Source organism: Pocillopora damicornis, chromosome 2 (assembly GCF_964200805.1).
Source record: "Pocillopora damicornis chromosome 2, jaPocDami1.2, whole genome shotgun sequence".
Lineage (NCBI taxonomy): Eukaryota > Metazoa > Cnidaria > Anthozoa > Scleractinia > Pocilloporidae > Pocillopora > Pocillopora damicornis.
The window spans coordinates 36,804,319-36,818,581 of record NC_142671.1 but is presented as its reverse complement, the minus strand read 5'-3'; the positions used below and the strand labels follow the sequence as shown (position 1 = coordinate 36,818,581).

At 38.7% G+C, this 14,263-nt stretch overlaps 1 protein-coding gene across 2 annotated transcripts; it reads left to right on the top strand.

The window, feature by feature from the left end:
• Positions 1 to 231: 231 nt before the first annotated feature.
• Positions 232 to 13,951, top strand: LOC113685583 (ATP-dependent RNA helicase SUPV3L1, mitochondrial). 2 transcript variants are annotated; one of them, XM_027203114.2, is made up of 19 exons: positions 232 to 1,241; positions 2,067 to 2,144; positions 2,712 to 2,822; positions 3,401 to 3,515; positions 4,401 to 4,569; positions 5,112 to 5,223; positions 5,839 to 5,916; positions 6,539 to 6,630; positions 7,260 to 7,311; positions 7,591 to 7,725; positions 8,135 to 8,228; positions 9,103 to 9,243; positions 9,425 to 9,488; positions 10,194 to 10,274; positions 10,862 to 10,930; positions 11,217 to 11,327; positions 11,966 to 12,114; positions 12,603 to 12,802; positions 13,512 to 13,951. In XM_027203114.2, exons 1-18 carry the CDS (start codon positions 689 to 691, stop codon positions 12,799 to 12,801), a joined length of 2,403 nt encoding a protein of 800 aa, XP_027058915.2. In that variant the 5' UTR covers positions 232 to 688; the 3' UTR covers position 12,802; positions 13,512 to 13,951. The 2 variants fall into 2 exon arrangements, with proteins under 2 accessions (XP_027058915.2, XP_027058914.2); XM_027203113.2 differs by having other exon boundaries at positions 581 to 1,241; positions 12,603 to 12,752.
• Positions 13,952 to 14,263: the final 312 nt, after the last annotated feature.

The following is a 14,263-nucleotide window of genomic DNA, read 5'->3' as shown; positions in this document are numbered from 1 at the left end:
ACTTTAGATCAACCCAATACTGTTAGCGAACAGATTTAGAGAATTCTCACAGTGTTTACCACAAGCGAACTTTACTGCAACTGAATGTTTCTATGGTAAACATCCAAAGCAAACCACTCTACTGTTTGTGACGATTTTTGTAAAGAATATCTTGCGCGCGCTAGAATTTAACAGCGCGCGCCAGAGGACAGATGGTTCGTACTGCAGGGCCGTTGCGTTGTTCACCCAGGTAAGGTCAGGCAAGGAACTCAACTCTTTGAGTTCTGCTCTACACTCAGGAGTTATAAATGGGTACAGTCCTTTAGCACTCTAGAAGATAGAGAAGATATGAAGCGAGAGCTTTCGGCGTGGAGTTTCGATTGAGAAGAAATTGGGGTCAGACTGAATGACGATATTGGATCAGGATATGTCGTGTCAAAGTACATAGGGAAAGTTTGTGGGATGTGAGTAGATAACCTGAGATAAAATAGCTGCTCTCATTAAGCGGGATGGGAAGTGAAGACGGAGAAATGAGATGGCCAAGCCCAAAGAACCAAGGAGGGGAACTGGTTACTAGATTGAAACTCTCGACCCAATCTCTCACATCTTTTGTCAAACAAGATGGCAGTCAGGATGTATGTTATGTCAATGAGAAAGTCGGTTAGACAAACGTCGGCACATTTGCCACCCTCCAGGACTCAAAAGTGACATGGCGTCTTGTAGCATGATAAGTTTTTGCAACTGGAGTCATTTTAATTCAAGTTTATACCGTCATTTTGGTAAAAGTCGTGTGGTAATTTGGAGAACGTTACTTCATCAAGCATGTTTCGCACGTTTCAATACAAGGCAGACTTCGCCGGTAGAAAGTTCTTTCGTACTTTCCAGGCATTTTTCTACACTAAATAAGCATTCTCTGCGTTTCGTTCGTCGAGGAGAACGTGAAGGAGTGTTAATCATAAATAACTGCGGCTTGCATTTCTCAAGGACGTGTTTACTGGAGAATGCTGTCAACGTGACGCAACAAACTAATCAAGATCTGAACACAGAAATTAGGAAAGTTAAAGAAAGCGCGGAAAATGTTTCATTCGACGAAAAATCCTCAGGAGAAGAGGAGAAGATTCGAATCAGTCTAGATGACGCGTCTATGCGCACGAATTGTAGCGAATTAAATTACCTTTCCGTTGCGGATACGGAGCCTTCATGTGAGGAGACTTGTTCAAATGAAGACAGTTCTTCCCAAACTTCTGTTCCTCTTACAGCAGGTTTGTAAATGCTATTCTCTGTTCCTCTTACAGCAGGTTTATAAATGCTATTCAATACCTGAAAAGCAGGATCATGCATGGGAATCAGTTATTGAATAACCCTTGAGACAAGTGAATAACAGAATAGCAGTTAATGCGGGCTGCTTGTCCAGGGGGATGTTATGTAATCAGATCTGAATGACAAACAAGCATATGATGGGTCTGAAAATCAAGCATAATTGGACTTGTTTGTAATCTTGTCAATCAAACAACTTTAAATTTTCCATTTAGGAATGGCCCATAATTGAGCCAAAGTGAGGGACACACTAGGCAATCTTACATGCATTTCATGCTAAATTTGGTCAACAATGAAAATCACTAGCTGAGTAGCCAATTTCAATATTACCTCTAGCCTCTTTTTCAAAGAAAGTCCTGGTGCTCATCTTTTCATATGATCATAATTTTTCGTTCACATGGAAATTAAACTCATTTTCATATGAGTGGTTGAGCACAAGGCCTCATTATGCCTGGTTGGCTGACTATGTGACTGAAAACCATTGGCTCCCTTACACCAAGTGGAATGTCAACTTTAACTAAGGTAATAGGAAATTCATGGATCATTGTCAGTACCAGAGTAACTAGGCACTTATCCCTCCCTGAGACACGTCAAAAGTCAATTGATAACAGGGATGACTTGTGTTGGGTTAGAGTAGGTGAGCATTTACTCAGATACTGACATTGACCCAGATGCATCAACACTCATGGAATGAAGATGAAGATCAATGCTCTGCTTATTTGTTTAACTGTTATTTTAACAATGTATTATTTATTTATTTTTTGTGACAGAAATGCTGGAAAAATTCTTGATGAATTTCTTTGGTAACAAGCAGGTTAAAAAGGCTGCTCGTGAAAATGGTTTATCAAGTAGGAATTCAAATACTTTTTTTTTTTTCATATTGTTTTCATGATCAATGTCATGTTATTTTGGCCATACTGTAAGTTAGATCACTGTGAGGTTACAGAGCTTTTCTGTCACTCAGACCTTTGCTGACCAACTTCTCTCTTCTCATAACCTGTTTGGAAGATAATATAATGGAGTTGCAATAAGAAGTCACCTGTTAATCACTTCTGGAAGTTAAAGGGTTAAAACAGCCGTTCAAGGTGGCAAGACAGGTAGGGGGGGGGCGCTGCATGATAAGGGTCTGACTTGACTAGTGGATGATGTCAGTGGGAGGTGATATGACTAGGGTATGATGTGTCAAGGGAGCAATTATATTGTATTCATTTACCATCACACTTCCATTTAAGACAAACTTTAAACAAGGAATACCTCTTCCTTGTCGTTAGTATCATGTTTTATTTTTATCTCTTCCTGAATTCTATACCGTACAACAGAAACTTATTTTATTAAAGCATAGTCAGAATTTTTGTTTTTAAAAACCTATACATCATGTCATAACTATGTATTTTTTTCATTTTACTTTGTATCAGATACTTTATTCAAAGAGATTTTTCTCCAGTTCAAAAATAAAATAAATTTGCAAGTGGAAGATGGGAACAAAGAGATGCTTGAACAGTTTAGTTCATTGTATTATAATGCAGGTAAGCTATGGAAAATAATATAAGCAGTAACCTCCTTTGGTGCAAGAATGAGGGAATTTTACATATTTTTTTGACCAAGGTTTTTTCTTAAAGTTTGAATTATTCGAGTAAATTAAAGCAGAGTGAAAGTAAATTTAGTTCAAATTAACCCTCTACACCCTAGTGTGCACTTTCTCTATACTGTTCTCCTTACATCTCCCAAAGTGCTGACAAGGGGAACTTTTTTAACAATCAAGAGTGTCTCTAGTTGGTGTTCATTTTGAATATTTTTGTGACCTACTATAAATGCTTGATTCAGGGGCAGTATTGTAAAGAGGTATTAGTAACCACTCAGAGTGGTTAATGTGTTGAAGGGGGGTCGGAATTAGCTGTTAATAAATAACTGAAAAAAATGGGTTCAAATCCAAGGGAAACCAGACCTTGTTTGAGTTAACCAGATTTCAGTGAGTAGGGTTCTACTGTATACCATTTACAGCAAGCAGGCTAGCTAACCCAATGAAATGAGCCCAATCATGGTTAAAAATTTGGTGTATTCTATTCTCTTTTCATAACTTGTTTGTGACTTTAATAATCAACAGATTACATGCAACAGCTCTTTCCATTGTTCATGAAATTTGCTCAGAAAGTAAATCCCATGCTGAAAAGTTTGGAGGAGGTGAAAAAGATATCAGATTTACGTGGACCTGCTGATTTGTAAGAGAATCATCCTCACTATATTGTTTAATTGTTAGCATGAACTTTATTTACGGCTTTCTTTAACCCTTTAACTCCCAAGATCTGATTCTTAATTCTCCCCTCTAGCTACTACAGATTTCCATGTGAATTAGTCATGAGAATTTGGTGTTAGGTCAAGATTAAAAATCTACCTCATAAGTTTGAGTATTCTCATAAGCTGTTTGCTGGATAATGTATGAATATCATAGAGAGAAGTTACATGTAAATCACTTCTGGGAGGTAAATGGTTTAGAGAAGGGTCCAGTCTTGTGACCATCAGTGGCATTGGTTCTTCTCAGCTTCTGATGGACTGTCTTCTCTTCCTCAATGTGATGTAAGCTAAACAGAGGGAAACCTCCAGCATTTTTTGAGGTTCCCCTGGCAGTTCACAGGCTCCAAATTAATTTTTTTTGTGCTGGCTCTAAGTAGCGACTAAAAACATTAGATGAAAAAATTTTGAGTCCCCATCAGAGTATCAGAGTAGAGTGTTGGGACTCAGAATTTTTTCTTTGTCCCATGACTAAAAGAATCATCTTTCTCTATTTCTTTACCAAGCTCAAAAAACTTGCCATCTATTTACATCAGGGCCTAGTTGTTCAAGGGGTGGATAAGGCTATCTATGGAATAAATTTTTATTCAGAGGATGGCTCATTATGTTTTGATGACACTGATCTAATGGATGGGGATTTATACATTGTATGGTGTTATTCACTCTTTGAACAACAAGGCCCAGGTCCTCCCCTGCCCACTTCTTGAAGAGAATTTACCACTGACTACAATTTTTTTCTTTTTTTTTTTCTTTTGTGACCTTTAGTATTCACTTGTTGAATTGGAGATCATTCATTGTATTTTATGTTCTGTTAGGTTTCCTGAAGCCAGAGCAATGAAAAGGAAAATCATTTTTCATGCCGGTCCAACAAACAGTGGCAAGACTCATGCCGCTATTGAGAGATTTCATGCAGCCAACTCTGGAGTCTACTGTGGTCCACTACGGCTCTTAGCAGCAGAAGTGTTCAAGAGAGCAAATCATGCTGTAAGTTGAAGCAAATAAAACAACTGTCGCAGCATCAAATATATTTTAAAGGTTTCTGTTCTCATTTACATTTTTCCTTGTGGCTCTAATGCCCTGCACAGGACCCCTCCACCCTATCCCTCTTAGTCAGCTTTTGCTGTCCCCTCTTTTCTCTATGATTTTTGTTTTGTTTCTTTTCTCCCTTTTTCAAATGTTTTTTCAGGTGGCTCATGTTAGTCTATGATTCCAGTCTATTTACTTGATTTAGGTAAAGTTCTAATTAAAAACTGCAAGTGTCAATGTATGTGGTACCTCTGAGCTACTTGGCATTCCCTGAATTTGTGAGGGCTGTTGAGAATGAACCTCACTTTTAAGTCACAATTTTTCCAGAATACCCTGTCTTGATAGCCAATCTTACTGCAAAAATTTTCTCAATTATGCAATTCCACCTTGTTGTTGGTTCAATAGTTACTCATTTTCTGAGTTACTAAAAATCAAATTCCCTCTGTTGCAGTTTCTAGAATTCTGCTAGTCATTCAATTTCTATTAATTGTTGTTTTCAGGGAGTGCCATGTGACCTGGTGACGGGTGAGGACAGACAGTGGGCAGTGTCACCAGATGACCCCTCTGATCATATTTCATGTACTGTTGAGATGTGTTCCTCTCAAAGACCTTGTAAGTCATAATTTTAATTGAGGCTATACTTGAAGAATAGCCTAATTGCCTTTGGTGATTTACTTCTGTCACTGGGTGACTTGTATAGCTTTGTTTTTATCAAAGCTTTTAAAAGCTGAGTACACCAGATTTTTGAGATCAGAGGCTTTTCTCACCTTGCAAGAATGTTACAAGCTCAACTTACTAAAGCATGTACTTGCCTTTAGACCATATGTCACTTAAATGTTGTTAGACCTTCCTAAGAATGGGGGTATGCATTGATGAACTTTTGCTTTTAAGCAGTAAGCTTATAAACTTTCATGATCATAGTGAATTAAAAGAGGACCTCATAGGGATGCAGAAATTTGGTTACTTAGTTACTGTGGTGTGTTCTTTAGTTCCGTGCCCCTCTCCTCTCAGGAATGTTGATGGAAACTGGTGGACAGTCAATGAACAATTATAGGGGGAGGGGTTGGAGAGTTGCCTGTGATGGACTAACATCCCATCTAGGGGGAGGACCCATGCTATTGCTGCTTTTTACCACTAAAATAGGATAAGCTCAGGCAACAGTGAGCTATTGGGTTTTAAGATTTTATAGATTTATATCCACCTGTTGATTGTAAGTTTTTTGTTCAGTTGATTGTGCGGTGATAGATGAAATTCAGATGATGAGAGACACAGATCGAGGCTGGGCCTGGTCAAGAGCTCTTCTAGGTGAGTTCAAACAAATTAGGAAGGATACTTTTCATGAGCTGGAAGGCATGATGGTATATTGATTAGCATGCAAGAATTTGAATTAAGAGATCCAGCTCAGAGCCCTGTCAAAGTCTATGTATTTGTTCTTCAGCAATACGCTTTACTCTCTCAGTCTTTCTCTCTTTCCATCTGGGAGTGTAACTGGGTGCAAGAAAACTTTACCCAGAGTACCAATAACCCTTGTTGCTTCATGCTGGTGAGATGATATGATCCTTTGTTGGAGTGTCCCATTAAGCTTGAAGGCTGATTTTACCTTTACTTTTATCAGATTCTTTAAACATAACACCCTAAGATAAGATAGAATCCTCTAAATCGAGTAAATACTTTCATTTGCTCTTGGTTTGAATTTATTCCTAGACTGAATATGCCCAAGCTAAAATTGGGAAATATTTCCTGATATCCCCTTATTTTTAAGTCCTGTATGAAATGTTGTAAAAGCCTGCCTTTAAAAGTTGATTTAAGTTTGGAGAGAAATTTGTGGTTGTTACAGAGGGTGATCTTTGATGCCATGTGATGGTGAGTGCAAATCCAAAGGAAATCTATCGTGTCGCTGAAGTTTTACTTTTTGTCTTTTTAATAGGTCTGCCATGCCCAGAAATACACGTTTGTGGAGAAAGTTCTGCCATAAATTTAGTGGAAAGATTAGTGTCTTCGTGCAATGATGAATTAGAGGTAAGACTCGCATGGAAAATTTTCTCAAGTTTGGACACAGACTCCCATAATACCAGTATTGAACATGTGCTGTGTCAGCCACAATATTAGCCTTCTTTTCAGGCTTCTTATCCGCAATTTTCATAGTTATTGTAGTTACACTGTATCCAGCAAGAAGAGGTTTTTTTTTTATAGTTGTACCTGACTAATTGTTCTAAGGTGGACAGAGAAATGAAACAGACAGAAAGAGAGAAAGATATATCAGTTATACCTTCATTCAGTTGTGTCACTGCGACAATAAATACGCTGAAATGACCTGGTGCAGCCTCCAACTTGCAACATTATACCAACAAAACCATCTCTTGTTCCATGTTTTATATATCAATCGCTCTGACGAAGGGCTAACGCTCGAAACGTCAGCTTTTAAACTCTTTACGGTGGCCAATTGACGTTATCAAATCAGTAGATAATACTAAATTACCCTGTTATACTCTCGCACCGACGCAGCACCACAGTTTCTTCAGAAACTTACCCACTTTTTTCATGTTTTATGTGACTGACTAAGTTTTGGGTGTGAAATTGTAAAATGGACATGACTTTGGAAATCCAGCCTTGGAATGAGATGTATTCGTTGTTTTTGTAAACCTCAGGTGCGTCATTATGAGAGACTATGCCCTTTAGAAGTCAGCCAACGTAGTCTTGGTAAGTCATCTAAAAAATTGGACATTTTTCAGTTATTCGTAGTACAACGCAGTCACATTGACGGACCTTAAACTTTCTGGATCACAGTCCGTACTCTTAGCAATACCAAGTAACATTGGTGTTTCGCTTCAGTAAGCTTATGAACCTTCATAACAACTAGTAATCATGGATTAGTGAAGTGCGTTCTAGCCTAGGAATGGATAGTTTTGTAAGCATGCGTGGTTCCTAAACGAAAAGTAACCAGCAACTGCACTGAGTCGTGATATGGTTTATTTTCAGGAGGAAATTTCCAAAAAATCCGAGCTGGAGATTGTGTTGTTGCGTTTTCTCAGTGGGATTTGTACCAAGTGAGGAGGAAAATTGAAAGTCAAACAAACAAGAAGTGTGCCATCATTTATGGAGGCCTCCCACCTGGTAAGTAAACTTTAAGTGGAAGGAGCTTTGTAAAACTCAGTGGTTTTAAAGCTGATTACCACCGCTTATATAAGACGTCTCACTGCCGTCAGTTTTGCCCGCGAACAGCTTCTCGTGTTTGGATTTCGTCTTACGGCACAGCTGTCTATTACGCCATCGGCAACCTCTTGAGGAAAAAGTTATTAAAACCCCTGAAGACTTTTAAGATTCTTTATTTTACAATTTTTTCTGAGCCGTACAGATTAAGTGGATAAATATTAATAGATCAACACGGCGAGATACACAAAAAAAATTAAAGAGAACTCAGACTGATAGACGCCGTTTTAAACCAGCCTCGGACTGTTTCCTTTTCTTTTCTTTTCTTTTAATGTTACAAAATTTTGATAGCTGCCTTCTTGTTTAACTTCAGTTACAAAATTGGAGCAAGCAATGAAGTTTAATGATCCAGAAGATGAGTGCTCTGTGCTTGTAGCCTCGGATGCCATTGGAATGGGGCTGAACTTGTGAGTCTGTCAAGTGAACTGTAACAGTTATTTGTACAAATGTTTGTCTATACGTGAAGTATTGTTCACTTGTTCTGACGAATGGCTAACACTCGAAACGTCAGCTTTAAGTAAAGTTTACTCGCCCTGACGAAGGGTTAACGCACGAAACGTCTGCTTAGAAACTCTTAATAGTGGCCAATTTACATTTATCAACTTAGTTCTAGTGAAAAAATCAAATTATCTTGTGATGCCCCTCACTGACGCAGCACCAGAGTTTCTGTAGAATTTATCCCCTTTATTTATCTTAACCCTTTCACTCCCATTCGTGACCAAGACAGAATTTCTCCTTACAATATCAATACAATATCAAGCAGACAAGTGATGAGAATAAAGAAAAATATCAATTAGGAGATTACAAGTTGATCCAATACCAAATTCTCCAAACTAACATAACAAGAACTGTATGGCAGACAGTAAGGAGAATTACTTATGAGATCTTGGGAGTTAAAGGGTTAAGTGAATTTGGTTAATCTTGAGTAACATATTCTTAAGGTTAGTTTTCTTTTTAGTTGGCTTTTTAGATTCATGGTAAGAAATTTCCGTAACTCTCTAAATCATCGATCTGCACCGGTATCGCAGAGGTCATGGGTTCAAATCCTGTACGTGCCTGAATTTTTTTCAAGCCTTATTCAACTCCTAGTTCATTAGTTCAGTAGTGTTCATAGCTGCGAGGATCTCTTATATTCGTTTCTTCACCGCAGTGCACATATATGATTTTCATATATCTACAATCATTATTCATCGATTTAAATTAGTTTTAAACGTTCACCAATATTCTTATTTTAACGTATTTTGAGTTTTGCTTGTCCATTTTTCCCTTTCCATTTTTCAGAAACATTAAAAGAATTGTGTTCAGTTCGCTTTTGAAATATAATGGCAATAACATGGTGCAGCTAACTTCCTCTCAAGTGAAACAGATCGCAGGTCGTGCCGGCAGATTTGGCTCGGCTCATTCCAAGGGAGAAGTTACCACGTAAGAAAGCTGCTGATTTTCTCCATTAAAACAATTTTCAGCTTTGAGTAAAAGTAGTGTGGGACCAAGTCTGAGGATGTATTAGGTTCTCTTGCGAGTTTAACGGTCAGTTTGGAAACTTAAAAACGGGTCACTATGAGTCGATTTACTAATTCGAGCGATGTCTCTTATCACGAAACAGGGTCAGGGGACACGACTCCAAAACTCTTCAAAGGCTGATGGAAGAACCTATAAAAGATGTGAAGGTAACTGTTGAAGGCGAATGTGATGGCTGTTTGATGTTAAGGTGTCTTTCGAATAGTTAAATGAATGCTTGCGTTGAAATTATTGGCGGTATTCATCTGTAGAGCGAGGGCAGTCTGGAACCCAATGTCACAAGGTACCACGCGACAAGCACTCCTTTCTTGGTGACAACGAGTATCTTAAATACAAGCATTATTTGGCTTAACACTTCGCAATTGACTTCGGGTAACATGATTTGGCTCCATAGTTAAATTTGTAGAACATCTCAGGTTTGCATCCCTGACTTGTTTTTCCAAGTTTGTAAAATCTCGGAAGAATGATCACGGATACACGGCGACAAGAACTACTCAACGATCACCGCGTATGGTGCAATATCTTCAGAATTTCTGTGTGAATGTATTCAAGGATTTTATTAATATAAGCTGCGTTAGAGGTAAATTCTGCCGCTCGAATCTGTACTTAAAGAAACTCTTCAATCCATCCTTGTTTATTCTGATCTTCCATTGCTAAAAAGCACCAGCTTAGTTAACATCAGAGGAAAGAAACAAAGATAAATCAAAGGAATTTTGTGTACAAGGCTGCCTACAGCGTTTGATAACAATGAATTTTCAAAAATACTTAATTGTGAAGATCATTCTCGGGCATTCTTTTAGTAATTTACGAATTGCTTCTTATTTTATCCTTCCCTTTCTTCTTTCCTCCCTCAGGCGGCCGGGTTATCCCCCAGTATGGAACAAATTGAAATGCTCGCTCAACATCTACCGGATGCAAGTCTCTTGAAGTTATACGTAAGTCCATGTTGTGTCTAAAGTTATGCGAGAGTGCCTTGGTTTTTTTTTCCATCTCTTTGTTGTTGTGAGAAATTCGCGCCAGTCTCTCACCAAGTACCGCGCGCCTTGTCGCCCGCGTTTTCCCGCGCTTCAGGCGATTTACATACACGTCTATTTACGTTTAGCTTTTCTTAGCTTCCTGTGTTATTTTCCTTCGCTCTTATTGGTTTGGTTTTACGAAAGGTGATTAAAATGCGGAAGTTTTAGCGAGAAGATGTGCAGACTTTGATTGAAGGTGATCCTTAAATCAATAAATGGTTTGAACCCGCGGGTAACATTTGATCACGTGGTCTGATCTCACTTTCGCTCTGGTTATCGAAACTTCAGTCACCGCTTCCGATGAGAGTCGTTCCCAGGACTACACTTACGCGGACGATCAGGCTACACGATCCAATGGTCCATAAACGTGACGCAACGTATTCGAATGTTAACTTTCAGCCGTTGCCCTTAAATTTTGATTGAAAAGTTGCAGAATACTCGTTATTGTTTAACATAGTTTGTTCTTTAATTCTGAATTAAATACGTAAAGTTTGTCAATATCTTAGGAAACGTTTGAAAGCGTGGTTCAACTGGATGGTGCAAACTACTTCATGTGCGACCTCGCAGATGTCAAGGTTTGTTTACTGTGTTAAAATGTGCAATAGTTATTAGGATTCAGTTAAATGGCCTCAGTTCTGTGTGAGATCTGCAATTAGCCCAAAATTTATTCCAGTACAGCAACCCATCACGTCAAACACAAGACCCATCGTTCCCTTAGTTTCAAATGAGCAGAGAATTGGGACGAGGCTTGTTGAATGGTTGAGAAAGCGTATACTCGTATTTTTCTGAGAAGTTTAATCCTTGTTGTTTACATGTATTTTGTTTTTGTGTTGTTTTCCTTTTTGTTTTTTTATTTTATAGATTTTAGCAAGAAAACTAGGAGGAATTCCTTTGTCGATAAGTGATCAATTTGTATTCAGCAGAGCGCCAATCAGTGTGAAAAAATCGGTCGCCGTAGATCTCGCTGTAAAGGTACGAGGATTTTTTGTCGCATTCCAAAAATTCCTCGGCAGAAGTGTTTTATAAGTTGTATTCAGGGAAGAACAGAGGAGGCAAACATAACTACAACACAGAACTCCTCAATTACTGGAGTAAACTTTAACCCTCTAACTCCCACAAGTGATTAACATGTATCCTCCCCATAATGTCGCTATATTATCCAGCAAACAGGTAATGACAATACGCAAACTCATCCCCATCATTGGCAGTTAGTTGGCAATCAATTTTCTACAGCCCACTTCCCCCCCCCCTTTTTACTCTGTTGGCGACGACTGATACCCCCCCCCTCCTTTTCCATTAAAACCATGTGACCTCACAAAAATCCTCCATTCCCGACCCCCCCTCCCCCCCCCCCTCCCCGCGATAAATCATAACTGGTCCATTAACTGAATGGTCACACACGGATGTTCTTCTTTAATTTTTTTTCGCTTATTAATTTTTAGTTAAAAGTTACGACTTTATTCACTACAAAAGCCAGCATTTCATGAAAGCTCTTCCGTGGCTCCTAATATCAAATCTCTTTGGTATCTATCATACTTCCTTCGATGCTAGTTGCTTAGGAATACTATCTTCATGATGGAAGTAAAATAATCCCCATTTATTCCTATCAGTTTGCAGAATGTGTGAGTGCAGATTCCCCGATAACAGCTTCAAAGCTCGAAACGTTTTTAAAATGGCCGCCCCAAGCTCCCAGGACGCTGGAACAACTAAAGAATTTAGAGACGTTACATGAAGGACTTGATCTATATCTTTGGCTCAGGTAGGGTTATCATGAAAGAATCGAGACTAAGGTTAACACTTACGAGTCTCCTCTACTCCGCAATTCACTGATTTATCTAAGTTAAGTTATACCCTGGAAACCAGATATTTTGACTCTAAAAATATCTTTAGAGGGAGGGAGAGTCTCTTAGGTTCATCTTCTCCCTTTGCAGTGCGCTGTAAGACCTTTTCATTTGATACTGTAGTCTGATCACTCGAGCAAGCCTGAGAAGGCATGTTGTCAGTGGTAGTGACTGACTTTTTAGCAACCTGAGCATACTTTATCACGAGGGTCAAGCCACCTGTCTCTGATGATGACTTTCAAGCAGGTTATCTCTTGCTTGATCTGGGTTCAAACCATTTACTCGGAGATCTTTAAAGTTTATTCTACCAAGTGAGGGCCTTTTGAGACTCAATACTGCGGCTTGGTCCTTTCTGTTGAAAATCCCTCATTATTTTATTTGTTCTTTTTCTCTTTTTTCCTCGCAGTTACCGTTATCCTCAAATATTTGTAGATCAGCAAAATGTATGCAACATGCAGGATGACGTAGAAGCTATTATTGGTGATACAGTGTCGTCCAGTTCATTCGGTGGATCCTCGATCACCTTGCCGTCACGAAGAAGACGTTCGAAAGCAAGGTTCGGCGATAAAAACCTGATAAAGTGGATGAGTTATCACAAATTTTGAGGTTATATATTCGATTATTTCATTTTAGTTCCTGGCAGAATTATATGTAAATGTGTATGTATGTATATATAAATTTTTTCGGTTTCGCGATGGCATTCGCTAAATCATGGTTTCATCATCATCATCGCTCGTTGCGCCAACGTGACGGCCTAGGCACATTAGGCCATCACGTTGTCCGCCCAACCCCCCCTGTGGCGTGCCGCCGCCATGGCTACAATGCAGCTCTTCCATCCCGCCTTGCCTCTCTCGCTTTCGACAGTCCTTCTCCACGTGGTCTTTGGTCTCCCTCTCGCCCTTCTCTGGCTTCGATCTTCTGGTCTGGTCTGACTTTTTTAGTCTATACCACACAGAAACCAAAAAGAAGTTTATTTCAATCAAAACAACGAAAAAAATAGTCGTAAATTAAAACTCTCGACGCGCGATTTCGTATTTTCGGCTGCTCTGATGTGAGTAGTACTTGCCGTTCACTTTCGACCTAGCCAATTAGCGCGCCATTCACCTGTGTGGTATATTCTACCTAAAGATATTTCATGCACTGAAGACAAATTTTCTCCGACCATGATGAATTAAATGATGTGAAAGAATAATGAATTACTAGTTCAAATTCAATCCTACTGAAGACCCAAATTTTCCAAATAAAAAATATAAGTATATATTTTTTATAAACATTTTGCTAACAGAACTATTGCGTATTTTATTTAATTTTGCAGAGGCTCTACAGTTAAAATAACAAGAGTTTCGTCGCCTGCACACAAGTTCTAAAATCTTGAAGAAGTACTTCCCACGCTCACGCTTTCTCTCTCCAAAAGGGAGAGTTCACCAAAATTAAAGACCAAGATTTGACTCAAGATGTACGTCGTCGAATTGTCGTGTCAGCTGGGCCAGTTCTCTTATGGTCTACGTGTGCTGTGAAATCGTAATTTTTAGATGGGTTTCCAGATATTTGGAACTTCTGTGTTACGCACCTTCCAACAGCTCTACATAAAAACTTTATTGTGTGGAATGTTGATTTTTCAGAGTTAAATGTGACTTCATGAATAAACAAGTTTGTAAGAAGCCGACAATTTTCAGTTTCCATAATAATTTGTATCTTTTGTTTTAATTTTCCGTGAATGAATGATCTAACAATAAGACATGATTTATACGTTTAGATTGGTCAAGAGGAGTCTGCTGATACCCAATTTAATATTTCCACCGATCCTTTAAACAAAGAATATAACAAATGTTCAAAGATTCTATCCCCTGGGAAAAAAACTGCGAAAGAACACATTTGATCGAGTGTGTTATCAAGCAACACTAAAACTTCAAGCTGTGCAGTTCATATGTGGCTGAGTTAAGAAAAAAATCCTCGATTTAAAAGGGGAAAGAAATGTACCCATCTGGGCCACAATTTGGATTTAATTTGCATACTTATCAAAACAGCAAGCGTACTTTCAGTGACACGCACTCGTTTTGTTTGGCA